Source organism: Lissotriton vulgaris, chromosome 7 (genome assembly GCF_964263255.1).
Source record: "Lissotriton vulgaris chromosome 7, aLisVul1.2, whole genome shotgun sequence".
Classification (NCBI taxonomy): Eukaryota; Metazoa; Chordata; class Amphibia; order Caudata; family Salamandridae; genus Lissotriton; species Lissotriton vulgaris.
Window position 1 is genome coordinate 1329954710 of NC_141695.1, and position 26574 is coordinate 1329981283.

Below are 26574 nucleotides of genomic sequence, written 5' to 3' on the forward strand. Positions count from 1 at the left end.
CCCCAGGAAATAAGCGCTGGTTTGACTCAGCATGTTCTAAAGCCCATAGATTACTGCTGGCAGCCCTTAAAAATACCCCTAGGGAAAAAGATGAGATCACCAGACTAAGGAAAACTTACAAGCTAGCCGTAAAAAAACGAAAGGAAACCATCAAACATGAAGCGTGGGATAACCTTCTTTCGGTAGCAGTCCTGAAGGATAGTAGGACATTTTGGGAGATTATTAAACAACCCTTTTTCTCAGATGATAATAATGAATCCATGGACTGTGTTATCCCTGACGAAAAATGGTTGTCATTTTAAAAATGTATACGGGGATACTGACGAAGTAATTAAAAGTGTTCCGTCGGTAACCTTAGCCGCCCGCCCCATCTTTTTCAACCTTCAAGAAGTGGAAAAAGCTATTTTGGCTACCACAAAGCATAAGGCACCCGGTCCCGATGGAGTCCCCGCTGACTTTTACATGTATTCACCAAAATTGTGGGCAGAGGTTTTGGCAAACGTGTTCAATGCAGTCAATGGCAACCCAGCACCTGCCTCATGGGACACCTCTACCATCGTCCCTATTCTTAAAAAAGGCCAGCGGAATGATCCCGGCTGTTATAGGTCTATATCCCTCCTGGATTCATCTGTAAAAATCTTAGGTAGAGTCCTTTTATCTAGGTTAAGGGAAAATGTTGAGAGCTGTGGTGGGTTGTCTGAGATCCAATATGGTTTTAGGGAAAGAAAAGGGACCATTGAACAGTGCGCCAACTTACACTTGCTCATCTCCAAATATACCGTGGCCAAGGAGGGGTCCGTGTTCCTAGCTTTCATAGATCTCTCCTCGGCTTTTGATCTGGTCAATAGGACAAAGTTGTGGGCCATTTTGTTGGAGATGGGCATTGACGAGGCATTGGTTACCTTTATGGCCACTCTGCACCAAGAGCTCTTTGCAGCCGTACGTGTAACGAATGAGGGTAGGTGTACCCCCCTCTTTAAATCATTAAAGGGGGTACGGCAAGGCTGCATATTAGCCCCCTTACTCTTTCACCATCTATATCAACGGCTTGGGCGCGCACCTAGGGGAGCAGGAATCCGACGTCCCGCATGCAGGAGCCGTTAAAATCCCAGCGCTCCTATATGCGGATGACGCCGTACTGATCGCTCGCACGGGTGTCGGCCTCCAGCGCCACTTGAATGCCTTTGGTTCGTTTATGGAGCGATTGGATCTTAAGGTAAACGTAAACAAGTCACATACAATGGTGGCGGGCCGTGAGTGTAGTAAGAAGAGAAGCAAAACATTCACATGCAGGGGGGACACGGTTTCAAGGGTATCTACATTTCCCTATTTAGGCGTACTGTTTGATCAGAAAGGGACCTGGGGCCCGCAGGTAAGAGCCAAGAGGTTGGCTGTCATTAGATCATCATCAGCACTTTTGGGTTTTGCTGGTAGGCTAGGGGCTAGGCCTATGGAAGCTCTGTTAAAAATCTATAAGAGTAAACCTGTGGCCATTGCACTATATGGTTCCGCATTGTGGGGTTATGTAAACTTGGAACCAATCCAGAGAGCAGAGAATAGATTCATTAGAACCCTGCTTTCTGTACCACAGTCGACCCCAACCTACTCCATTCACAAAGAAGTGGGCCTAAACTTTTTGTCTGACATGCTGAGCATGGCCCCTCTGATCTTTTGGTTAAAAACGTGGATGAATGAAGAACTCCCATTAAACCATAAGATCATGTCTGATGTTCTGTCCCTGGACAAATTTAATAAGATCCCCTGGATGGCCTATCTGGCTAGGGCATTCTCAGACCTGGGACATCCGGAGCTTTTTTCCTCCCCCGAGATCATCAAGGTACATGATATCGATTTTGTAAAAAAGTCCTTCATGGGAAGGAGGGAAGCGTGCCGTGAAGAATGTGAACTGGCAAAACCGTCAGTGAGGGAACATTGCCTTCTTGTTAACCTATTTTCACTAGCACCTTATCTTGGTTTTGTGACAATTCCCTTCCATAGGTTCCTCTTAACTAAGTTCAGATTTAATTTGTTACATTTTTATTTAGGTTCTTTTGAAAGTTGGCAGAAGCCGGAATTAGCCTTGCCTTGTAGCTGCGACCAGTTCTCTGTACAAGATACAATGCATTTTGTCATGTTTTGCGGGCTGTATTTAGAGCCAAGAAAAAAATACTTGTTGCCTATTCTTAAACAGGCAGGCTTCACTCAAGTGAGACCGGCCCTGCTCTTTCTACAATTACTACCCAATCCCTACATCACTTTTTGTATAGCTAACTTTCTGGTAGCCGCTTCAAGGGTGAAAGCTGCCTGCCTAGATTCGCCTTAAAGCAAATGTTTTACTATTTATACTCATTTTTGAATGTAACACTTTTAATTGTCTGTAAATACTTTTTTAAATTGTCTGTCTGTATTTACTGTTTTTAAGAAAAAACCTTGTATGAAATGTTTTTATCTTTTTCTCCTCTTTGTATGGCTTTTAAATAAGCCGAATAAAGATATTCTGACTGACTGACTGACTCCTTGCACTGGAGTTTTAAGGTGTAATCATAGGACCGGGAGCCTAGCTCTTTCTGATTTTAGTGTGCTAGATTGCCTCCAGCAATGCAACGAATATGTGCTGGTGAGCCCTGCCCAGCAGAATTTCTATTTGCCCCCTCCCTCCACTGAAGCAAATCTGGGTGCCAACAGCTCACCTTGAATTTCAACGCCGCTCCTGAGTGCTCCTGCTCCTTCTCCAGCCCCATGCACTACCCTTCTGTTGGGCCCTGCCATCACTGTAGACTTTGGGCACTGGCCATTCAGTCTCTTTGTGTCCCCAGCTCCCCTATGCAGAGGATTTATATGAAACCCTCTCCCTAAGGGCAACATTTGTTTTTTGGAGTTTTTTCTTTGTTAAATCTCTCCCAAAGTTCACAAACACTGGAAGAACATCCACACAAAAAAACAGGGCATCAGGGATGTTTGTTTAACACTGCTTATTTTCAAAAACCAAATATCTTTAATCTGTTTACACAATCCCCACTGTGCCCAAAGGCGAGGAGGAGCAGTGTGTTCCCACTCGCCCCTTCACCTTCCTCGAAGGCGAACGCCAGGGAAATAAGTCCCTCCCCAGCCCCACCTTGCTTTACACAAGGGAGAGGGGTTTGCAAAGAGATAAAAGTGTGTGAGCTGGCACCCAGTCACGTGAGGGGTCCTGGCATGAGAACCTTTGTAAGCAAAAGGGCATTGTTTCATTGTGCACTTGTACTTACCAAGCCACTTCATTTATTAAATGTTGTCAACATGATTTCTCCTGCAACCAACAGGCTCAGGAAATGCATCTCTTTCAAGACCTGCCGTCAGTGTAGGCACCAGCAGGGCAGCCTCGCCCGTCGAAGGAAGCCTTAAGCACATTCCCCCACTCCTACTTCCACCACAGACTAAACTCCGACTGAAGAAGAGGTTAAATGGCAGCTGCAGATTATTAACCACAGTGACTTGCGCTCCCTGGAATTATCCTTGTATCAATACGCGGTAGTGAGTTAGGGGGTGGTCTAGCTGGTGGTGCTCTGTGGGTTGGTGGATGTTGACAGGGAAATGGCACAGGTATTTGTGGTATGAGTGGTGGTGCAAGGGATAAGTGGTGGTGTAGGATGAAAGTGATGGTGTGGGGTGTAGATGGTGAAGTGGCATATGGTTTAGTGGATGGCACGAGTGCAAGGCGGGGTTGTAGTTAGTGATGCAAGTGGTACTCTAGTTGCTGTCCCCAACTCTGCCACTAAGCCTTTACCCAGACCTGAACAAATGACGTCAATTTGCCTTGAAAGGAATGAGTGCCATGTTAGCACCAATATGCACAGCTGCAGCAATGAACGTATCTTTTTGTATAACACCAAATTTGAAATGTACTGTATTTTTCTTCTCTACGCCTTACACATGTAATTTTAATGCAGCGGTTTTCTCTGAGGTAAACGAATGTGCCAAAGCTGAAACGCGAATATTCTATAACACAGATTAGAATATTGGAATGTTGCGAGCTCCATTGAAGACAATGGAGTAGCTCCAAACATTCCAATGTTTGTCTTCATGTTTATCCCTCTTTAATTTAAAACATTCTACCCTTACTCTTTGGAATGTTCTGATAGCCTTATAGCCCTTCTGGCTTGGGCTATACCAGTTGTTAAAGGCCCTCTCACTCGTTATAGGCCCTCGCCTGTGACTAAGGCCTATAACTTGGTTTTAGAGACTTTAACAACTGGTATAGCCATCTGCAGCGGGCTATAAGCCTATATCAGGACAATGGAATATTGAGAGCTCTAGTGAAATTTATGAAATGCTATAAGCCTTCTGCTCCAACATTCCAATGTTTGTCTTTTTTGTTTTCCCCTGGGTGGAATGTTCTAATATCATTATAGCCCTTCTGCCTTGGACTATACCTGTTGTTAAAAGGGCCTTTTTCCTCATTATAGGCACTCACCTGTGGCTCGGGTCCATAACTTGGGTTCAGGGCCTTTAACAACCTGTGTAGCCCTCGGCAGCTGGTTATAATGCTATAATGTGCAAGCGCACTCATATTGTGTCAACTTTTGCATTCTAAGGGATCAAATATCTGGCTACTCATACAAAGCTTATTTTCTCAGCATTAGTGATTGAAACATTTCTATTTCTAATCTGCCATGTGTAATATGACCTTGAATGAAGAACGGATGTGTGTCGCATGGCTCCCTATGTATAATGAAGTTACCTTTTCCTCTGGAAGACTCCACCACTCAGCATAAGATGATTTCCTCTCTTCCAGGACTGCACAACATCTATCTATTGACCCTAAAGCAGAAGTACGAGCTGAGGGTGGACCTGGCAGATTTTGAAAATGGCACGGCCTCTGCGACATACACTGAATTTGCCATCTCGCCTCATGCCATCAATGCGGAAGAGGATGGATACATGCTGCATGTAGACGGCTTTGTCGATGGGGGAGCAGGTAACCTCAATTTGATGGCCTGAGATTGAAGAGTTCAGAGTGACACCACAGCAATATTAAAAGAGGGATGCAGATTCTGTGGAAACAGATTTTCTGATTATCTTGTTTTCTCACTAGCTGCAGACAAAGATATTGAGCTTATGAGTAGATACATCCGTTCTGAAGCTATATAACATAGTGTAAAAGACCTAATGCACAATTAGCTATCCCAATTTCATTTTCCGAGATAAAGGGTGATAAAAGATTTTACAAAGCATCAACTACAGAGCATTTAAAGACCGGGCGGTCATAACGTTACTGAGTAACCAAGAGAAAGAAAAATAGAGCTTCGTGGTTAGGCAAGCAAGGGACGGCAAGATTGCCCCCAAAATTATACATTCTAACCACGGATAGCGTTGCACAAATATACTACCCCAAAGAAGAACAACCATTTGCAATACAATAGGTCACGCATTTTCGAAAGTTTAAGCTATTGGCGTTGTTAATGGCAATGCCTTTTTTTATCTGTTTTGACAACCAACACATAAATAAATGGCATCATCATTTACAATGCCAATAGCTCAAACTCTCGCAAATGCGAGACCTATTGCATTGCAAATGCTTGTTTATGGTTGTGTATCATCACACATGGAACACCCTGCATGTCTGAGCTTTGGTTTGCATTGTTTTATCAGCTTGAACATTATCATACTTGTGCACACGCCTTCCAGAGTGAGAACACTGTTGGGTGTGTTACAGGGGAATGAATGTTTTCATAACTGACAGAGCTTGACACCAGGAAATCGAAAAGGGCCAAAGCTGGGTAGGGGGTCATAAATATGTCCCGCCACTTGTTTGTGAAAGACTTTTAAACCGTGTGCCAAGTAAAGGATTCATTAACACATCAAATGCGCAGGCTGGCACCAGAGCATGGGAATAGCTTGCCTTCAAGGGCATGGGTCTTGAATCTTAAACATGTATATTTTTTACACGTTTCGCTTGATTATATGCCAGTTTTTAAGCACTAGTTGGTGAGGGGAGGGCAGGGATCAGTGGGTGAGTGGAGGGCAGGGGCCGATGTTTGAGGTGAGGGCAGGGATCGGTGGGTGGGGGGAGGGCAGTGGTGGGGGATGGCAGGATTCAGTGGGTGGGGGAGGGCAGGGATCAGTGGGTAAGGGGAGGGCAGAGGTCGATAGGTGAGGGGAGTGCAGGGGTCGGTGGGTGGGGGGAGGTCGGTGGGTGGGGGGAGGGCAGTGGTGGGGGATGGCAGGGATCAGTGGGTGGGGGAGGGCAGGGATCAGTGCGTGGGGGAGGGCAGGGATCAGTAGGTGAGGGAAGGGCAGGGGTCAGTGAACCTCTACCGGAGAGCTGAGACGCGTTCAAGGTTAACAGAAAACCGGAATAGCCTCATTATTTAAACTGGTTTCAACCAATCACTGTTGCACTTCCTGTTTCACGTCTAAAACGTGATGTCGTATATGTGTATCCTAATCAGGAAGTATGGGTTGCTAGGAGATTCAGACGTAAGAGTGTAAACAACCATGCGTTCAGTCAAACCTTCCCCTTTTACTGTGCCGCTATCATCCAATAATCGTGATGCTTACGATTACGTGCGCCCTATTTAAATTCCTGGTGACTAAGGAAATAATGCCTGATGTACACAACTATGATTAACGTGAAAACCGAACCCTTTCCAATTACGCTGACCAGCATGGTCTCAAGCTGCACAACAAAGGCTTGAATGTGTATTAGACATGGGAGTACAGAGTGCACTAAGATATATTACCGAAGTTAAAAGGGGAAGTCGCCACAATATTGGTCGCATATATTAGAAATCAGCAAAGCCTTTGAGGCAAAATTATAAAAAGGCAGGCACCGTGGTACCTACCGTCTCTGTGGGGTGATCCCTAGTGGTGGAATTGGGAGGCTTGAGTCTTAAATGCAGTAATACATGTGAATAATGTCCATTAAGCCAAATGTAGGATACACATATAACCACATGGGTATATTAGAAGAAAACCAGCCTTTCCAAAATGTAACAAGACACAGATAGTCTGGAAAAAAAAGAATAATCGTTGGTCCCAAACACAGCTGAATGGCACATAAAAAAAAAATGACATCTAGCCAGTTTCAAACCGGGGACCTTTGGGACGCCAGTCTTCGCACGTAACAGTTGAACCTAGCTTTTGTGTGGTAACTAAACTAAGTCTTGTCAAATTCCTATTGAGTCAATTGATTGACTCCACGAATTCAGAGTCCCACAATGTATTCTTAGGTCGAGGACTCCGTTGCACTGCGTAAGCAGTGGGCGGAGCTCCGAAGATTTATTAGGTCGAGGACTCCGTCGCACTGCGTAAACAGTGGGCAGAGATCCGAAGATTTAATGTTTCTTAGAGGGGGCTTGGAACCCGCCCCTCTTCTCCATTGGCTGGCTTCCTAAACGGAGGCCAGCCATTGGAGGAGAGGGGCGTCACTCGGTTCAAGCCCTGTCTTTTTCGGATTCGGGGCCTTTTTTTAAGCTTCTTTCTATTTACTTTCTCTCCTCTTCCCATTGGCTGGAATTTTACCCTCCAGCCAATAGGAAGAGGAGAGAACGAAAGTCACGCCCCCAAATCTGAAAAAGAGATGCTTTCTCCGAGCCATTTCTGAAGGACCTCGGAGAAAAATGGTGATGTGGAGCGCTCTTCTCTTGCTTTCTGATCTCCGGAAGGCAAGAGAGGAGCGCTCCACCCCACCATGTTTCTCGGAGGTCATTCAGAAATGGCTCGGAGAAACGCCTGTCATTTTTGGGGGGGCAAGTGCTTGTTTATTTTGTTTTTACAGGAAGACATCAACCGGGAACAGGCTCGCATAGGTGATGGTGCTACCAGGGGTTACAAGGGTACTGTTTTTTTGTATTATTATTTCCCGTCGGGGCAAGGCTGGATTTAAAGGTATGCATTAACATGCATTGCGTGTATTCATTTCTTGGAAGTTTGCCAGAACAACACCGCCTCCCGCAGCGTCAGAGCGGCGCGAGGAGAGACGGGGAGGGTATAAGGCAGAACAGAGTGGGGATAAAGCAGGAGAGGGCGGGAGCGGGGAGGGGAGAAAAAGAGAGCAGGGCAGGCAGTCAGGAGGCAAGGTCGGGCAGTCAGGGTAGTGGCGCGCGCCTCTTGAGTAAGTCCTGCACTCTGGGTGTTGGCCTCTTGTCCGAGCGTCCTTCTGTCCCTCGGGCCACTTCCTGGCCACCTTTTGAAGTCATGGCCACTCGCATGCTGTTCCGGGCTGTGATCATGGGTCCCCCGGGTTCCGGGAAATGCATTGTGTCCGACAGGATCATCAAGCACTTCGGACTCCAGCAGTGGGGACCTGCTGCAGACCAACATGCAGAGGCGCACAGGTGAGGGTTGAGGGTGAGCTGTGTTATGTTATGTTATGTTATATTAATTTATTATGCGCACAGCGACTCCAGCGAAGGAGCGTCCCGGCGCAGAGACAAGGAGAAACACAACAGGAAAAGGTAGGACCTAAAAGGGATAACTAGAACAGAAATGTTTTAATGGCTCTCCGAAAAGACAACAGGTCCTCAAGCAGACGGATTTCAACTGGGAGGGTGTTCCAAAGTAGTGCAGCTTTCACCCTAAAAGAACGACCCCCCATCCTGCTGAGCCTGAATCTGGGAACAACAGCAAGGGCCTGACCTTGGGATCGAAGGTTGCGGGTGGGAACATAAAAGGAGATATAGTTGGACAAAATCTCAGGGCCTATACCTCTCAGGATTTTAAAGGTCAAACAAAGGACCTTAAAAAGAATACGCTTCCTAACAGGGAGCCAATGTAGGGAGCGGAGGACATTAGCCACCGGGCAAAATCTGGGTAGGCCAACAATGGCTCTCGCCGCGGCGTTTTGGACCCGCTGCAAGGTAGTTAACTCAGCCTGGTTGGCCCCAGCCAGAAGAGAGCTAGCGTAGTCCAGGCGGGAGATGATAGTTGCCTGGACTACAAGCTGTCTGGTTGGGGCGTCAAAGAATTTAAGAACTGGTCTTAAACCTCTTAACAGTCCAAAGCAACAGGCTGCAGTTTTTTTGGTATGCCCTACAAAGGTGAGTCCAGCGTCCACCCAGACCCCTAGATTTTTCACCTCCGTCACCGGGGTCGGAGTAGGGCCCAGCTCAGAAGGCCACCACTGATCGCCCCAAAGCTCCACTCCCTTCCCGACAACCATTACCTCCGTTTTCGTGGCATTAAGCTGGAGACAGTTTCCTGTCAACCAGCTAGCCACCGCCTTCAGTCCAGACTGAAACCTGGGGGCATCTTGTTCCGCATCCCCGCTGAGAGTAACCGCCAGCTGTGTGGACAAGACAGGCCTCTCGGACTTTACTCAGGACCAGCTGCGCGCCACCTTCCCCTGCTCCCCACACCTCCCCATGCACCCTCATGAAAAGCAAGGGGCCTGATTACACTGCGCAACAGAATGACGTTGGAGAAGAAAAGCACAATTTTAAGTTCAGAAAGGGAAAGGCTGTTGAGAGTTGCCTGGGCATGGGATTGTGCTACTGCAGACTCTGCAGTTCACAAAGAGTTCTAATCGAGGTGGCACAGGGTGGAAGGTGGCACAGGACCGCGAGCAGGGGAGTGCTTAGGGCTATTGAGACAAAAGTACCAGTTGGATATGAGAGCGACACTGAATGGAGAGGAGTGTGACAGGACAGTTAGGGTAGTATTACTGTGATCTGTGTGAGATGCCGAGAATGTGGCAGGTGAAAGAGGGGGGGTGAGCTAGGAAGGACTAGGCGGGTGGAAGATGAGAAGGTGTGTGAAGAAGCACTGGCAAAAGGGTTAAGTGGCAGGGATGCCTGAGACTGGGTCCTGCCACTCTTCCCCGGATACTAGTAGACCTCCCCCCTTTCTAATTGGGCTGCCCCTACAGAGGTCCGTACATCTGGACAAGCGGAATGTTGTCTCGCGGCAGAGAGCACATCTATGCACACCTTTGACTGGAAAGGTCAATCCGAGTGTCACCAAGAGGTTCTGAATTGAGACCACAGAATTGAAAATCAGGAACCGTGCTGCAGTGACACGTGGACGGCCTGGTCCTCCCATGTGCACAGCTCTGCCAGGATGGAGGGAGCTGCCAGGGTCGGACTGACCACTCGGCCAGTTTCCGGTGGACTTGAAGCAAAGAGGCTGCTTTCAGAGCAAGATGGGCAGTCTTGATCCAGCAGTGAAAACTCAGCTCTCCCATTCTGGTCACGGCCTCCTGCAACGTGGGGCTGGTTTGAATGTTTTTGCCAAGGCTTGCATTTGGTTTCTAGGTTTTTCCCAGGGTTCTGTGTGTGGTATGTGGCTGCACGCTGCCATCTCCTGAGGGGGATGAGTTTTGTAGGGGGTAGCTAAACATTTCCCTTAACCATTGGTTGCAAAATAGCCCAAGTAAGGGGCCTGGAATCAACAGGTGTCAGAAGGCTACTAAAGTCTGTGTAAACGTGCATCATGTCCTCTACTTGGAGTGGGTTGCCTTTCTTCCTGTTATCATGCAGACGTAAAAGATTAGCGTATGACCCCAGGACAGTGGGCAGAAGCCAGGTGAAAAGACGAGCTATATACTTTTAACTTAATTGAACAGCAGGGGATTTTTTTTTTTTTTTGTAAGATGTTTATTAGTGTTCAAAAGTGCAGTACATATAGCAAAGCCTACAACCCTGCGGGACGGCTGCAAAAAAGCGGTAGATCGTAAGGGTGAAGGTAAATGTAAATGTATGTAAATGTATAGGCATTTATATAGCGCACTACTTACCCGTAGGGTCCCAAGGCGCTTCGACCGCTGCGAAACCCTTCCTGGCTTCCCTGAGAGATGGTCCCTTAATGGGTATCTCCAGGGTGAGACCAGGCATCCCCGGCGGTCTGGTGGGGCCTTTAGTGAGGATGAGGCAAGCTAGTGCCCAGAGTTGCCGAGTGTGATCGCTGATCAGAGTGGGCACCGAGGCGAGAGAATTACCGAGTCCGCTGACCCTGGTCCAGAAACCTGCCGCGCCGGGAATCGAACCCTGGTCCCGGGCCGTCCTCTGCTCTCGGGTCTGCCGCCTCTAACCAGTGAGCCACACTACCTCACTAAAGTCTGCAGGGGAGGGTGTGCTGTTGCGCCCCACTTGTCTCTGGCATGTTAGACTTCAGGTATTACGGTCACATTACTTTCGTTCAGCAAATAAACAGTTCCATAAGTGACGTCTTATTTTACAATTTTTCTAGAACTAAACCATGAATTCAGCAAACTAAACAGAACAGTTCGTATCGGCGTGTCCCAATGTTCCTTTCGTGGCTGCGCCGCGTCGTGACTGTCCTGCTTGCACAGTGCTAAAAGAAGACCCCTCTATACGGTGCAGTGTACACTGATAATGTGTCAGTATATTGGGGGTCAGTGGTGCGCATGCGCAAATAATCGCGGACTTGAAGTGGGACAGCTCCTGTGGGCCGTGGTGCCTCGCCGGTCTGGCTAGCGGCGTGTGTAGCAGTCAAGTGGAGTAGCCTAGCTGTTGTTGTGGCAGATGTCTCCCGCGCCTGGACTCGCTGTCGGGGGCGCGGCTAGTGGCGTCTGTCCACCGTGACGTGGAAGGGTGCTGAGGCTACAGCTGGGAATCAGGAGTCCGATACTACAAACATGTGAACATATAAGGGGAAGGGGTGGGGGGGGGTGGAGTGCACTTGCGGGAGCGGTGTCAATGGCCTGGAGCTGGGGGCGAATTGTGAGGCGGCGTCTGATGGAGAGCACTCGTGTGGGTGGCTGACCGTGTCTGTGGCCTGCGTGCTTAAGGGTCGGTGTCCAGATCGGGGGGGGGGGGGCACGATGCGTGGTTCCGCCTACTGAGTTGTCTCCCCCGTGGCGCTCGCCCAGCACAGCTTTCTCTACGTGAGCCCTCTGACCGCGCCCTCCCCCTGCAGGGACCCCAGGATGCCATCCCAGAGCTGTGCGATCGGGAACTGCCTCAAACCCGCTATTTCCTCCCGGTGAAGTGCCGTACCCTCTGCTCTGGCCCAGTTAGTGAAGGACGCAAACCAGTGTGCTGTAGTAGGTGGTTCCTGTCGCTTCCAGTGCCTAGTGAGCAGCCGCTTGGCCGTAATGAGGCCCAGATCCCAGAACCGGGCTTGCGTTTTATTCAGTTTAGTCCTTTTATACAATCCAAGAACGCATGCCTCCCACGTGTCAGGCAATCCAAGGCCTGTGCTGTGAGTCAGGAGTGATGTCACTTCCCCCCAGTATGTAGCGAGAGATGGGCAGTGCCAGAGCATATGTAGGATGTCCGCGCCCAGCAGGTCGCATCTGGGACAAGCGGCAGTGTTGATTGCAAAATACTTATTTATTCTATCTGGTGTTAAGTACGCCTGGTGTAATATGTACAACTGGATGATGCGGAAGCGGGAGTTGCGGGGGACGTTCACAGGGCTGGCTAGAACCAGGTTCCACTCCTTATCTGTCCAGTCCCTCCCTCGGTGGGCTGCCCATTTGTCCCTGATCTGCTGCGTGGGTTTTTGTGTGTGAATGAGAAGCGCCTGCGCCAACCAGTGTGTAATGTGTGAGCCTCTGCCCATGACATGCAGGTATTGGATTAGATGATGCATCGGTGGCTCTTCCTGGATGTCCCCCCAGGAGTCAGTATATGCCCGTAGTATCGACGCGTGAAGCAAGAATTGCCCTGCCGGCAGGCCCGTGCCCTCCGACAATTCCGCAAATGGAAGCAGGGCCCCATCTGCATACAGGTCGCCCATGGTCTCTACCCCGGCTGCAGTCCAGTGTTCCAGGTTGCGTGGTGTTACCATCCCACTCCTCCTGGGGGTGCCTATCAAGGGGAGGGCAGGGGCATACGGTCTAATGTTCTGCGTCAGTTTCAGGCTACGGACAAAGCATTTGCGGGCCACAGCCATATGTAGGGGTAGAGGGCGGGGTCCCTTGGTCAGTGGGTGAAACAGGGCGCACACCTGGGGGTGAGTCCATTGGTAGTCCGCGGTGGCCGTGTCGTCGAGATGTGTGTCGCTAAGCCAGTACGTCACCCATTGTAGCTGTGCAGCTAGGTAGTATAGCTCCATGTTGGGGACTGCCAGTCCTCCCTCCGCAGTCGGGGAGTATAGCTTAGCCAGAGCCACGCGCGGGCGTCCCGTGTTCCAGATCAAGCCGCGAAGCATTGATTCCAGGTCGCGGAATATCCGCGAGGGGACATACGTTGGGATATTCGCAAAGTGGTAGAGTAGCCTGGGGAGCGCTATCATTTTGGATAGTGCTATCCGGCTGGGCACGTTCAATGGCAAAGTCTTCCAGAAGGACACCTGGGCTCGCAATGAGGAGATAGCACGCACCAGATTACCCTCCAGTATGTTCTGCGGGTCTCTGTAGATGTGTAGCCCGAGGTATTTGAACGTGGTTGGGTAACATGCGAGCTGAGCCCCTCCAAGGTGCACATCACATTCCCCCTGGTCTTGGCTGAACGAGTATATTCCGGACTTGGTCCAGTTGACCCTGAGGCCCGAGACCTCTGCGAAGGTCTGGAAAATGTCCGACAGCTCGGCGGTTACCGCGGTAAGGTCCCGCACATAGAGCAGCAGGTCGTCCGCGTAGAGCGAGACCGTGTGTATTCCATCGGCCAGCGGGATCCCCCATTCCACTCCTCTGTCCCGTAGTAGAGCCGCCAGGGGTTCAATGCCCAGAGAGAAGAGGAGGGGCGACAGGGGGCAGCCCTGTCGGGTGCCCCTGCGTATCCTAACCCTCTCCTATAGCAGCCCGCCCGTCCGCACTCAGACACTGGGTCTCTGGTAGAGCAGTCCGACCATGTCTGCGAAGGCATCTCCTACTCCGAATCTATCCAATACCGCCCCCAGATACGGCCACTCCACAGAGTCGAAAGCCTTCTCCAGGTCCAAGACCAGACACCCCGATCTTGGCCAATGCGTCGCGGCCGCTTCCTGAACCCGGAAGAGGCGGCGCACGTTGCGGGAGGTGCTCCTCGCTGGCATGAAGCCATTCTGATCCGCATGCACCAGGGTCTGGACCTCTAGGGCCAAGCGTCGGGCCAGGAGGGAGGTGAAGATTTTATAGTCGGTGTTCAGCATGGCTAACGGCCTGTAGGACCCCATGTTCGTACCATCCCTGCCTGGCTTCAGTAGTGAGACCAGGTTTGCCTCATTGAGCGAGTCTGGGAGCGCCGAGTCCTCAATTGCATTGTTGTACAATTTGAGCATCTCCGGGATCAGCGTGTCCGAACATGCCTTAAAGAATTCGGCGGGTAGGCCATCCGGGCCAGGGGACTTGCCATTGGGCAGTGCGAAAATGGCTTCGCGCATTTCTTCCGGGGTGAATGGTGCCCCTAGAGCGCCCTGCTGTGCGTCCATGAGGGAAGGCAGTGGGATGTCTACAAGGTAATCCGCAATGTAGGCCGCGGAGACCCTCAGTTGTGATTTGTATAGGGCCTGGTAGTGCCCCACAAACGCTTGATGTATCTTGCTTTGGGTGTACACTATCTCTCCCTCAGCTGTACGGATAGCGGATACTGGCTCCGTGCGGGTCTCTTGTCTGACCAGCCAGGCCAGCAGCCTCCCGGGTTTGTCACTGTATTGGTGCACTCGCGCCGAGTGGGCCGCGAAGTTAACGTGCCGCAGCCTTTCCAGCAATGCTTCATGTTCCGCTCGGGCCTCCCTCAGCCGGTCTCCTGTGCCACCCACCGCCTCTTGCTCCCAGCGGAGTAAGTCCGCTTCTACCCTGCGCAGTTCTGCCTCCAACTTCCTCTGTATGCTTCCCTGAGCGCTCAGGCAGTGTCCCCGTATCACCACCTTGAAGGCGTCCCATTCCACTCTCGGGGAGGACGCTGTGTCCGAGTTGTCAGTGAAGTATTGTGCTACGCAGGCCTGCAGGGAGTCCCTAAAGGGGGCGTCTAATAGCAGAGCAGGTTGTAGCCGCCATGTAGGGATGGGTGGGTGCGAGCGTTCCCAAGCCATGTGCGGGGTGTGGGGGTTGTGGTCCGAATGTGTCCGGCCTAGGTATTGGGAGTCAGTAATGTGCGGCAACATTTCCGTTGACACCATGTATCTGTCAAGGCGGACGTGCAACGCGTGCGCCCCTGAGAAATAAGAGTATACCCTAGCGTCGGGATTGTGCGCGCGCCATGCATCTTTCAGGTCCCACTGTGTCGCCCACTGTGTGAGTGCCCTCGTGGCCCCCAGGGATGTTGCTTCTGGCCTGGGCGGGACCGAGCGGTCCATCACAGGGTCCAGTACCGTGTTGTAGTCACCTCCCAGTATCCATGGGACGCCGTGCCAGGGCGCCAGTTTCTCCGAAATGCGTGCCAGGAAGTTACCCTGGTCCGTGTTTGGAGCGTAAATGGACGCCAGAACTACTGGTTGCCCGTCCATGCGGCCCTTTACCAGGACATACCTCCCCTCCGGGTCTGTGTGAACTTCTGACATTGTGAAGGGAGTGCCCGGCTTCACCCACATTAGCGCCCGCGGGCAAACGAGGAGTACTCAGTGGCATACAATTGTCCCCTCCATCTTCGCCACAGCGCAGCCACCTCCGCCCCACACAGATGTGTTTCCTGCAGGAGTGCGACCTGCACTTGTTGCCTTTTCAGGTAGGAGTATATTTGATACCTACGCGCAGGTGTGTGCATGCCTCTGATGTTCCAGGTACACAGCTTTATCGCAGTCATTTTGGCAGTATACACTCCCCCCCAACATTTCTACTAACAGCAGCTCCACCAAGTGCTCTCACATCGGTTCTCCCAGCTCTCTCGTATCCACCCCCCATAGTACACTCAGCAATGTTCGGGAAGACATTAGGGCGGGGAAAAACAATGAATAACAGTAACCAACAGCAGGTGACCCCCACTAAAATACCAAAAGGGCAGTGGCAAAACGGGCCACCGTCCATGCTCTCAAGTGAGAGGAACAACCTTACTTGTCTAAGGGGCAACGTGCGCTAAGCACAGTCTCGGCATGGAGGATATGTAGTCAGTTAGGGAAATCAAGTCCCTTCCCCGAGCCTTACGATACGGGGTGCTGGTGGCCACCGTCTGTGCTCCGGTGCTCGGAGTTACTCTGCTCGTGTGGGGCCCCACTTGTGTGAGTCTCTGCAGGCGGGGGGCAGAGTGTCATGTGATGTGGGCCGTGGGCCCCTGTCAGGAGGAACCCCCTCCCGCCCGGGCCCGCACATGGAGACGACCAAGGTTGGGTGCATGCTGAAAGACCACCCCGCCATTACCCACCCCGTCGACCACCAGTGCCGCAGGGGCATTACTCACTGTTCCAGATGTCCACTGTTCAATCGGCAGGCAGGGGGGGGGGAGGGAGACACCCCCAGCAGTGGCGGGCGCCAGCTGCGCTCCATCGTCCAGTTGACCTCTGCCGGCCCCCCCCCGCCATGGCAAAACCATTGCAAACTTCACCTGCGGAATCAGTGAATCAGCCTCAGGTCAGAGGTTTGTGGCGTGACGACAGGCAGGTCCTCTGAGATCTGCGAGTTCGGGATCCCGTATATGGTCTCGTCGTCATCGCTTGGTACTGTCTGCTGACCGTCTTCTAGGGCCGTCTCTTGGGAGGGCGGGTTGCTCAGCTGGGAAACCCTCCGGAGTGCATCGCGTTGTTCTGCGGAATCAGTGAATCAGGTCAGAGGTTTGTGGCGTGACGACAGGCAGGTCCTCTGAGATCTGCGAGTTCGGGATCCCGTATATGGTCTCGTCGTCATCGCTTGGTACTGTCTGCTGACCGTCTTCTAGGGCCGTCTCTTGGGAGGGCGGGTTGCTCAGCTGGGAAACCCTCCGGAGTGCATCGCGTTGTTCTTGGAGCATCTGGTCTAGCGGGGGAGAGTGGCGCGACCCCTCCTCCGTTCGCTTGGACTGTTGAGTTCTGTGCCTGCGGCGGCGCCGCGGCCCGCGTGGCCTGGGCCGCGGCCCGCGTGGCCTGGACCTCGTCTCACCTCCACAAGAGTGTTTGGGTGCTGTGTCCGTGCCCCCGTCTAGCCACTCACTGGCCTCCTCAGGGGTGCCGAAGAAGTAGGTGCTGTCCCCCGCCACCACTCTCAGTTTGGCAGGGAAAAGCAGGGAGTACTTGAGGCCCGCGGTGCGTAGTCTCCGCTTCACTTCCATGAAGTCGTGCCTCTGGCGTTGTACCTGGATGGTATAATCAGGAAAGAACATGATCGTCGCATTGTCTATACGTATTTCGCCCAGTCGTCGTGCTTCCCGCAGCACCGTGTCCCTGTCCCTATAATTCAGTATCCTGAAGAGCAGTGGTCTCGGGTTGGCGCCGGTGGTATGGGGCCTTGTCGGCACTCGGTGAGCGCGCTCCACAACGAAATGGGGTGATAGCGAGCCTTCGGGCAACAGGGTCCGAAGCCATTCTTCCACATGTTGCGCTGGGTGGTTCCCCTCCCATTTTTCAGGGACCCCCACGAGTCTGATGTTGTTGCGTCTCGCCCTCCCTTCCGCGTCCTCGGCCCTGTCCTCCAGGAACTCCACTCTGTTCAGGAGATCCTGCACCTGCCTGTCCGTCTGGGTGACCTTGGGCTCAATCTCCTTCACTGCGCCTTCCAGGGTCTTGGTCCGGTCGGATAATTTTCTGTGGTCGTCTTGCAGGAGGGTCAGGTCCACAGCGACACCATTTATTTTGGACTCCAGAGAGGTTCTGGTCTGCTGGAGTGACTGTTCCATGCGTTCCACAGCTGCCAGCACGCAGTCCAGCCTCGTGGCCAATTGTTCGGCGGCCATTTTGTGCAGCAGTTTGTCTGTCTTCCCCTTTGGCGGGGCCCCACCAGTCCCGGTGCGGGTCCGCACTCCCCCGGACATGTGCAGGGGGTGTCCGTCCGGCAGAGTCGTCACCTGTGCTGCTTCAGTGGCGCCCCCGGAATCACTTCTCTCCTGGGTGGGGGGCTCAGCGGTCGGCTGCCGTCTCTTCAATCGAGGCCGCCGTTGTTGCGCCGGGGGGGGTCCGTCAGGCGGTTCCTCTCCCTACCGCCCCATGGCTGCGCCTCGCCGGTCTGGGTGTAGCAGAGGCCGAGGGGGCGTGTGCGGTGCGTGTGCCCCGGGGGTCCGGGCGTCACTGTCTAGGCCGGATCCTCCCGCCACGTGTGCCCCACTGTCCCCCAGGCAGCCTCCACCTCCGTGGGAGGGGGCCCGCAGGCGGGCCCAGCGTTGAATGTCTCTCTGTGTGCCCCCGGTGCAGGGGGGGCGGCCGTTCCGTCCCCGGCAGTGGCGTGACTCCCAGGCCGGGGGTTCAGGTCCTCAGCATTGGGCTTGGGGGCGGCCGCTCCACGCCGACCCCTCTGCGGAGTTGGAGTGTGGTGGGCTCCCCGGGTGGCGCCGGCTGCAGTGTGGTTTCCCGGGGGAGGGCCGCTGTCTATCGGGGCTCCCGCTACTCCCCGCGCCTCTCCTGGGTCGATCCCCGCCTCCCGGCTGCTTCGGGTGTGTCAAGGGGGGGCCCGGTTGTGCCTCACCTCTGTCCGGGGCAGCAGGCGTGTGGAGGCCGCAATGTGGGTGGGGGGCGCCTGTTCCCCTTTCCGTCCGGGCCCGTCTCTGGTGTCCTGCGGCTATGCGGGGCGGCCTCCAGACCTCCGGTGTGTGCTCCCGGTGAGGCAGTGGGCGGCCCGTGGGTCTCAGGCAACGCAGTGTAGTCGGTCCGTTGGGGCCTGCACGCTAGGCCCAAACCTCGGTCTCCCCTGGCTGCTCCGCCGGTCAGGGGGCGCCCAGTCCCGCAGGAGGGCTGCAGGAAAGGTCGGGGTCGGCCCCGTCGGCGTCTGAAATTGAAAGTCCGCCAAAAGTGCCGCAATGGGCTCCGGGGAGGTCCGCTCGCAGTTTCAGGCGGCCACGATGGAAATTAACGGAGAATCGGCTCAGGGAAGGGGAGCTGATTACGGAGCTCTACCCAAAAGCGTCCGTCGCCATTGCGTGCTTAGCCACGCCCCCCAACAGCAGGGGATTTTTATTACAAAAACTAGATTTGACATATTACAATATGCAGGATTTCTGGCGGGGGATAAGGACTCCCTTAAGAATGGACTCCGCATTGTTTTGTTGTTGTTGCAGTTTTTTATAGCACAAACCCTCTCTCTCACACTCTCTCTCTCTCTCACACTCTCTCTCTCTCACACTCTCTCTCACACTCTCTCTCTCACACTCTCTCTCACTCTCTCTCTCACACTCTCTCTCTCACACTCTCTCTCTCACACTCTCTCTCTCACACTCTCTCTCACACTCTCTCTCTCACACTCTCTCTCTCTCTCTCACACACTCTCTCAGACACACTCTCTCAGACACACTCTCTCAGACACACTCTCTCAGACACACTCTCTCAGACACACTCTCTCAGACACACTCTCTCAGACACACTCTCTCAGACACACTCTCTCAGACACACTCTCGCTCTCACACACACTCTACTAAACATTACTCACTCATAATTAGTCACTCTATACTACTCACTCTTTACTACTGAAACTAAAAATACACTTTGTATATGTAAGGGTGTGGCTATTAATGTAAATGTGTGTGGCTCTAGGACTCTTTACTACTCACTCTCACTATTTAATACTCACGCTTTCACTTTTTACTACTCGCTCTTTAACACTCTCTTTACTAATAACTCTCTCCTACTCACTAACAACTACTCACTCTACTACTTACTCTGTGTGTGGGTGCTAATGCAATAGGTCTCGCATATGCAAGCGATTAAGCTATTGGCAATATAAATGACAATGCCATTTATTTAGGATTTAAAAAATTAAAAAAAGAAATGTCCTGAGCAATGCCAATAGATCTACCTTTAATAATGCCGAGACCATTACATTGTAAATGCTCGTTTATTTGAAGTTTGCTGCACTGACACCATTGCAGTGGCGAGTTTCCATGCTTTAATATATATATATATATATATATATATATATATATATATATATATATATATATATATATATATATATATATATATATATATATATATATATATATATATATCAGTTTAATCAAATTATCAACTGCCAGTGGTGAAAGACAGACTAATACTGTAGACCTCTGAAGAATGAACAGCTGCGAAGTGCGACCTGGGCTCAAGTCGCGGCAGGGAAGCCTTGTGTAAAGAAAAGGCGCGTGCAGGGAAGCCTCGTGTAAATAAACTGGAGTAACCTCATAGCTGAGTTGGTTTATGCAAACAAAAGTAAACGGCAAACGCTAAAGGGAGCGGTCTGTGCATGTGCCGCTGCCATGTTTAGGTCAGGCAGCGATGCGCTAGACAAACAAAAAGTCCGAACAGTGCGGACTAAAACTGTAGTTGATAGCCGCTCCTTCCGGACTACACGTAAATCAGAACTGCCAACGGTAAGAAATGCAATTACAACACTAAGCCAATGGCAAGCACCAGGAGAAACTACCGGCTGCTTGCCAACATATACAGATGACTTAAGTCTCGCTGAGACAGCGCATGCGCAAGCACGAGACCTAAAAAGATGCTTGTGGCACTTTAAACTCTTGTCAGTGCTAGTGGTCCATTATTTGGAGCCAATAGTGCTACTCTCTTCCCGTTGAAGCAGACTAGCTTCATATCTATGAGTGTGGCTTGTGCTGTGGTGCAAATGGACAACTCGGACTGGATACAGGGCTTCATGTACAAAGTGTTTTAACTGCTGCAAACCCTCACATTTGGTAAATCTTCGATATTTTGACCGCTCAAACACTTTGAAATTGACTAACCCAATTACCATTTTCGAAAAGGTTTTCCGAATTGTTAAATAGGTTTAGGAAACAATAAGGAATCAGTATTTGGAAGGTGAGTTCTTATGGCATCCCTTTCTAACGAAGTTTCCTGAAAGTATGTATTAATGCTTTGCTTGTGAAATCCGGCTGCAAAAGATTAATATTTTACAACCAATTCAAAGAAGGTGGTAACCCATTTGCAAACAGAAACAGGCTTCAATGTTGATAAAAACGTTTGTATAACTACATTTTTTTTTAAAACACATTCCGTTTTCCATTAAGGTAAATTGCGACCTACTACAATTCTGTAGTTTGTGAACTAACGTATTAGTACCTAGGTCGGGTCCCAAAATCAAAAACGATTCAGTTAAAGTTGGTGCTAGATTTACAACCACTTTTACTGAATCAATTGTTTGCACATAAGGCCCACAATTTATTATTAAGAAATTAATCCTAGTCATTCTACTACAATAAACCTAGACTAGAAAGCCACAGGGTCTATACTGGTATCTAGACTTCACCAAGATTGCTAACCCCAACAGGCAACTTTAGTCCTTCAGCTATTGCTCATGGTAGAAGTATGTAAGAGAGCACTTGAACATAGTTCATCACACGTAGAGCCAAATGGCGGATATCACTTTGCTAGTTAACACATTCATTAGAGTAATGAGCATCCAGAACCATCTATAAAGGTATTTGTTAGAACTGATATTTCTGGTTGTCAGAGTATGCACCCTGTACAAGCAGGAATCTCCACTCTAGTTAGGGTAAGCTACATACACACTAAAAGATAACTTGTGTTCACCGTCTGGTAGCTTAGCACAAAGCAGTGAGGCTTATCTGAAGAGGAAATCTGTAAAGTATTTGTGCAAAATACACACACACATACGCCAGGGCCAGACTGGGAACATAAACCAGCCCTGGCAATTAAGTCAAACTGGCCGGGGGGTGGTGGAATGGGTGGGGTACTGGTGGGAAGCACTGCTGCTGCCTTTGGTACAGGGGGCTGATATTGCAGCACTGCATCAAAAACAGCCCCCTGCACCAAAACCGGCCCACCTGGGAAACACCCGGTGCCCGCAACCCCCAGTCCGGCCCTGACACACACACACACTCTGAAAACACCACAAAAATATTCCACACAGGGTTGGAAATATACATTATATGTTTATGAGTAAAACAAGATCAAAGCAACACAAATCCAATACGTAGAACCGGAGTTATGCATTTTTAAAATTAAATCAATATTTAGTGTTTAGAAACAAATAGCACTTAGGGGTTACTTGAGGTTGCGCTGGACCGGGGAAAGTTCAAAGTTCAGGCCAACTGTGATGGAGTACAGGCTAGCTACAAGACTCAGGCAGGTCCCACTGAAGAATTACTTTGGATGGAGGAAACTCCAACATCGAAGACTCATGCGTTAGTTTCTATCCACACAAGCAAAGAAGATTTCGTCAATGAACTCCTTTACGATGCAGGTGATGCATCACCATCGAGCCGCGAGGTCCGCTGTCCTCAAGCTGCGCAGTTCATCAAAGCAATGTTGTTGATGAGTTACTGTGTTGAAGGGCAATGTGTCAGTTTCGATCAGCGCAAAGTCAACAATGCTTTGGTTTTGATAGATAAGCACAGCAGAAGTCACATTTCATGGGCCCAGGACTGGATTGGCACCACTTGCCAGGGCAGAACTCACAGATGGCAGAGTCAAGGTGCTCTTGCAGGGTTGAGGGAAGTGTTTGATGACCCTGAGACTTCAGAACTGGGGGCAAGCTCTTGGAGCAATTCTTGGCTCAAGTGAGATGGGTCCAGTCCTTGTCCTCAGCAGGGCAGAGATTAGCAGGCAGCAGGGCAGCACAGCAAAGCAGAAAAGCAGTTCTTCCATAGCAGCAGTCAAGCAGAGTGAGAATCCTTGTAGCACAGCAGTCTACTCCAGGCAGAGTTCTTCAAAGGTCCAGTAGTATACTGTCTTGGTGGGGTCAGAGGCCTAGTACCTATACTAGGTTGTGCATTTGAAGTGGGGGTGACTTCAAAGCAGGCCTTTTGAAGTGCACTGGTCCTCCTTTCTTCATATCCCTGGCTCCAGACTATCTGTAGGGGGTAATTAACCCTTTGTGTGGGAAAAAGAACACTGCCTATTCAGGTGTATTTCAAGTTCCCCCTCTCTTCCTGCCCCGGAAGAGCTATCAGAATGTAGATGAGTTCTCTGTCACACCAACACTTCTTGTGTTTGTGGCTGTCTAGAGGAAATGCACAAAGTGTAGCTGTTACCCACCCCATACGTGTAATGAAGACAGGCTGCAAGGCGCACAGGGCAGTAAGAGCAGAAAAATGTCCACTTTCCTAAACGTGCCATTTCTAAAACAGTAATGTTAAATCCAACTTTACCAGTAAAGAGGATTTATCATTACCATTCCAAACATATGAAACATGATGCAGCTACTTCTTTCTAACCACAAATTACAGCGCAAACGTGTATTAAGGAATTCCCAATGCTAGCCTATGAGAGGAGTAGGCTTCATAGTAGTGAAAAACGAATTTAGCCATTTGTCAATACTAGGACATGTGAAACTAAGAATTACATGGCCTACCTTTTACTTACACAGCACCTTGCCCTTAGAATTACCTAGGGCCTGCCTTAGGGGTAAATTATGTGTAATAAAAGGGGACTTTAAAGCTTGACAAGTGGTTGTAAATGCCAAATCGATGTGGCAGTAAACTGCACACACAGGCCTTGCAATGGCAGGCCTGAGACAGCTTTGAAAGGCTACTTGTGTAGGTGGTACTAGCAGTATTTAGATTGTAGGCCGTGGGTATATGCTATACCACTTTACAAGGGACTTATAAGTAAACTAAATATGCCAATTGTGTATACACCAATAGTGACATGTCTAGGGAAGAAGCACATGCACTTTAGCACTGGTCAGCAGTGGCAAAGTGTTCAGAGTCCTAAGGCCATTAAAAAAATACAGCAAAAAGAGGAGATAAGCAGGAAAAATGTGTGGGGAGAGACCTCCCTAAGGATGACAAGTCTAGCAGTGCTGGATTCAGGTCTGTGCTGCATAGAGTGAGTGAGTTATGTAATTTACCAGCACTTACATATATCTTCACGAATGGCGGTGAGTTCAAGGCTAATTTCCCATGTGAGTTGAAGCTTTCCATACTTTGCATATACAGAGTTGTAGGGATCCCAGTACTATCCCACGGTTACCCCAAAAGCAGATCCAGAAGAAAAATGTTCAGTTTATTTTTTGTTCCAGTGAAGGTTTAATACTTCTGCCTACCTGGGTCCTGAGTAGTATGAGGGGCCAACATGGGGCGTGCATGAGATAATTCTCCTTGCTCTAACTCAACTTCACCTCTGCAGCTTTGTCTGCAAAAGAACTGAATGTTGATTTGTTTTTCTTCTGCTGTGCTTTTGGTATGCTCTACCTATGTATTGTACTATTTGATACATTTTGCAGTATGCAAAGCAGCACCACCTACAAAGGTTTATACTTCTTAAGCACTTTAATGGAAGCAAAAGGACACATTTAAGGAGCTTACTTCAGTGAAAAAGGAACTGTACTAACTGTTTGAATAAAGGCTACTGCTTTTTTTTCAATGACGAACAATACTTACTTACTGCTAATATCAATCTCTAAACTCTAAATACCCCTTACTACCCTGTTCCTTTACCAATCCCTGAACCCTAAAACCTTTACTATCCTGTACCCTTACCCAGCCTTGAACTCTAAAAACCCATACTATCCCATAACCTTACCCATCCCTGAACACAAAATACTCCCTTACTATCCTATGCCATTATCCATCCCTGAACCTTAAAGCCCCTACATCCCTGAACCCTTACCCAGCCCTCAATCCTATAACCCCATACTATCCATACCGTTACGTTTCCCTGAATCCTTAACTACACTTCTTACTAACCCCTTCCCTAACCTATCCCAGAACCCTTAAAACCTTTCATAACCCTTATGACCCCAGGCACTTACCTATCCCTAAACCCTTACAATTATTTACACCCCTTGATTCCCCTTATTTCCCTTCATAAATATTAACTGAAAACATGTATCTACATTGTAAAACAAAGAAAAAGTCCCTCATGTGTACATGCATTGTAAAGATTGCGTTGTAATGCCCATCATGGTAAAACACATGTTGCAACATTACATACCATGTTTTATAATAATAAATGAGTCAGAGTGTTAGACTGGTCAGCCTTAGGGAGGTCTACCCCCAAACAGTTTGCCTTGCCTCCTATTATTTTTGCTTATCTCGTTCTTCTTTGCATTAGGACTTTGTGCACTTTACTGTTGCTAACCAGTGCTAAAGTGCTTGTGCTCGCTCCCAAACATGGTAGAATTGGCTTTTACCCAATTAGCACACCTAATTTACTTGTACGTCCCTTATTAAAGTGGTACCCCATGTACCCAGAGCCTGTACATTAAATGCTACTAGTGGTCTTGCAGTACTGAATTTGCCACCCACTTAACTTAAGTACACCAGTAAATCACGAGACAGGCCTTCCATTGTATTCTGTGTGTGCAGTTTTAAACTGCCATTTTAAGCTGGCAAAACAATCCTTTTGCCAGGTCCAATTCTTCCTTTTTATCAGACGTCACCCCTTGGGTAGGCCCTGTACAACCCAGAAGCCAGGGTGCTGTGCATATAAAAAGGTGCAAGTCTATTTTTCATAGCTGCAAGGCCTACCTCTCAAACAGGATAACATTGAGTTTTCCTATTATGTTATTAAGTGATAACATTCAAATGGGAGTAGGTACACAACTCTAGTTTGGTGTTTAAGGAATTGTAATTTAAAGCCCTCTTTAATGGTAAAGTAAGACTTTAAGTCACAATTCTGAAAACACCACTTTTAGAAAGTTATCATATTCTTCTCCTAACCATTTGGTGCCACCAGCCTGTCTCTGGGTCACATGACTATGTGTAGCTGGCAGTTGATCCTTGTGTATTGTTCCCAGCCAGTGAGACAAAGGAAAGATAGGAGTTGGCAGAATGAGTCACTTTTACTTAAGGAGGGGTTAGAGCTGTCACTTACCACGCTTGCACATTACAAAGGCCCTGCCTGAACACACTCACAAAGGGTTTTTCACTGGCCTTGTGTGTCCTCAGACAAACTGAGGCCTGGGTGGGAAGGAAGGGGTTGCCTGACTTCTCAGGCAGGTGGAAAACCTCTAGAACCGTCTCCTCCTTCTAAGGGGTCACCATGTATAAATATTGGACCCTCAAGCCAAACTCTTCAGTACACATCTGGACCTGTGGGAGCCTCAGAAGAAGGGCTACTTTGCTGCTGTTCTACAGGAAGGACTGCCACTCTGCTGCCTTGCTGTCCTTCTGCCTTAGTGGGAAGGACTGGACCTGCATCTTGGACCCAGGCCCACCAGAGTGACTCATAGAGCTAGTTGCCTGGCCTACTGATCTGAGCCTTAGGGTCAGAACAGACTCCAACAACCTTGAAGCCAGCACTTGGACTCTGGTAGCTGTGAGTCTTTCCCTCCCACATAGGCCCCCACCAGTCCTGGGCCTGAAGGTCCTCTGTCAGCTCAGCTGTGTTCTTAGCAGAATTAATGCAGTGTGACGCATCACTTTGCAAAACTCTGCATCGGATCTTCTGCATGACACATTCCCGACGTAAGGCTTTGCATCACAAGTCCTGAAACTTCTTCAGAACATAACGGAGCATGATACATGTTGGCCAAGGACTTTGCATGGCGTCTTGTTGACGGCACCCTTAGTGACAACTCAGGACCTTGCATCGCAGGCCTTCAGCTTCTTGGGAATGCCGCTGTGTAATGCATCTCCATAGCAAGGCCTTGCATTGCTTCTGCTGCTCAATGCACCCTCAACACAGGACTCTGCATGTTCCACAACTAGGATTTAACTATTTTCATCTGATATAACTGGGTCCCTGTAGGCAACT

At 49.8% G+C, this 26574-nt stretch overlaps 1 protein-coding gene across 1 annotated transcript in view; it reads left to right on the plus strand.

Annotated features, from left to right (window-relative positions):
- LOC147703615 (microfibril-associated glycoprotein 4-like) overlaps nt 1-26574 on the plus strand; it is a 742150-nt gene that overhangs the window by 665046 nt on the left and 50530 nt on the right. The window contains exon 5 of the mRNA XM_086931960.1: nt 4775-4957. Within this exon, the coding sequence (XP_086788086.1) occupies nt 4775-4957 (183 nt within the window). The remainder of the gene's footprint in view (nt 1-4774; nt 4958-26574) is intronic.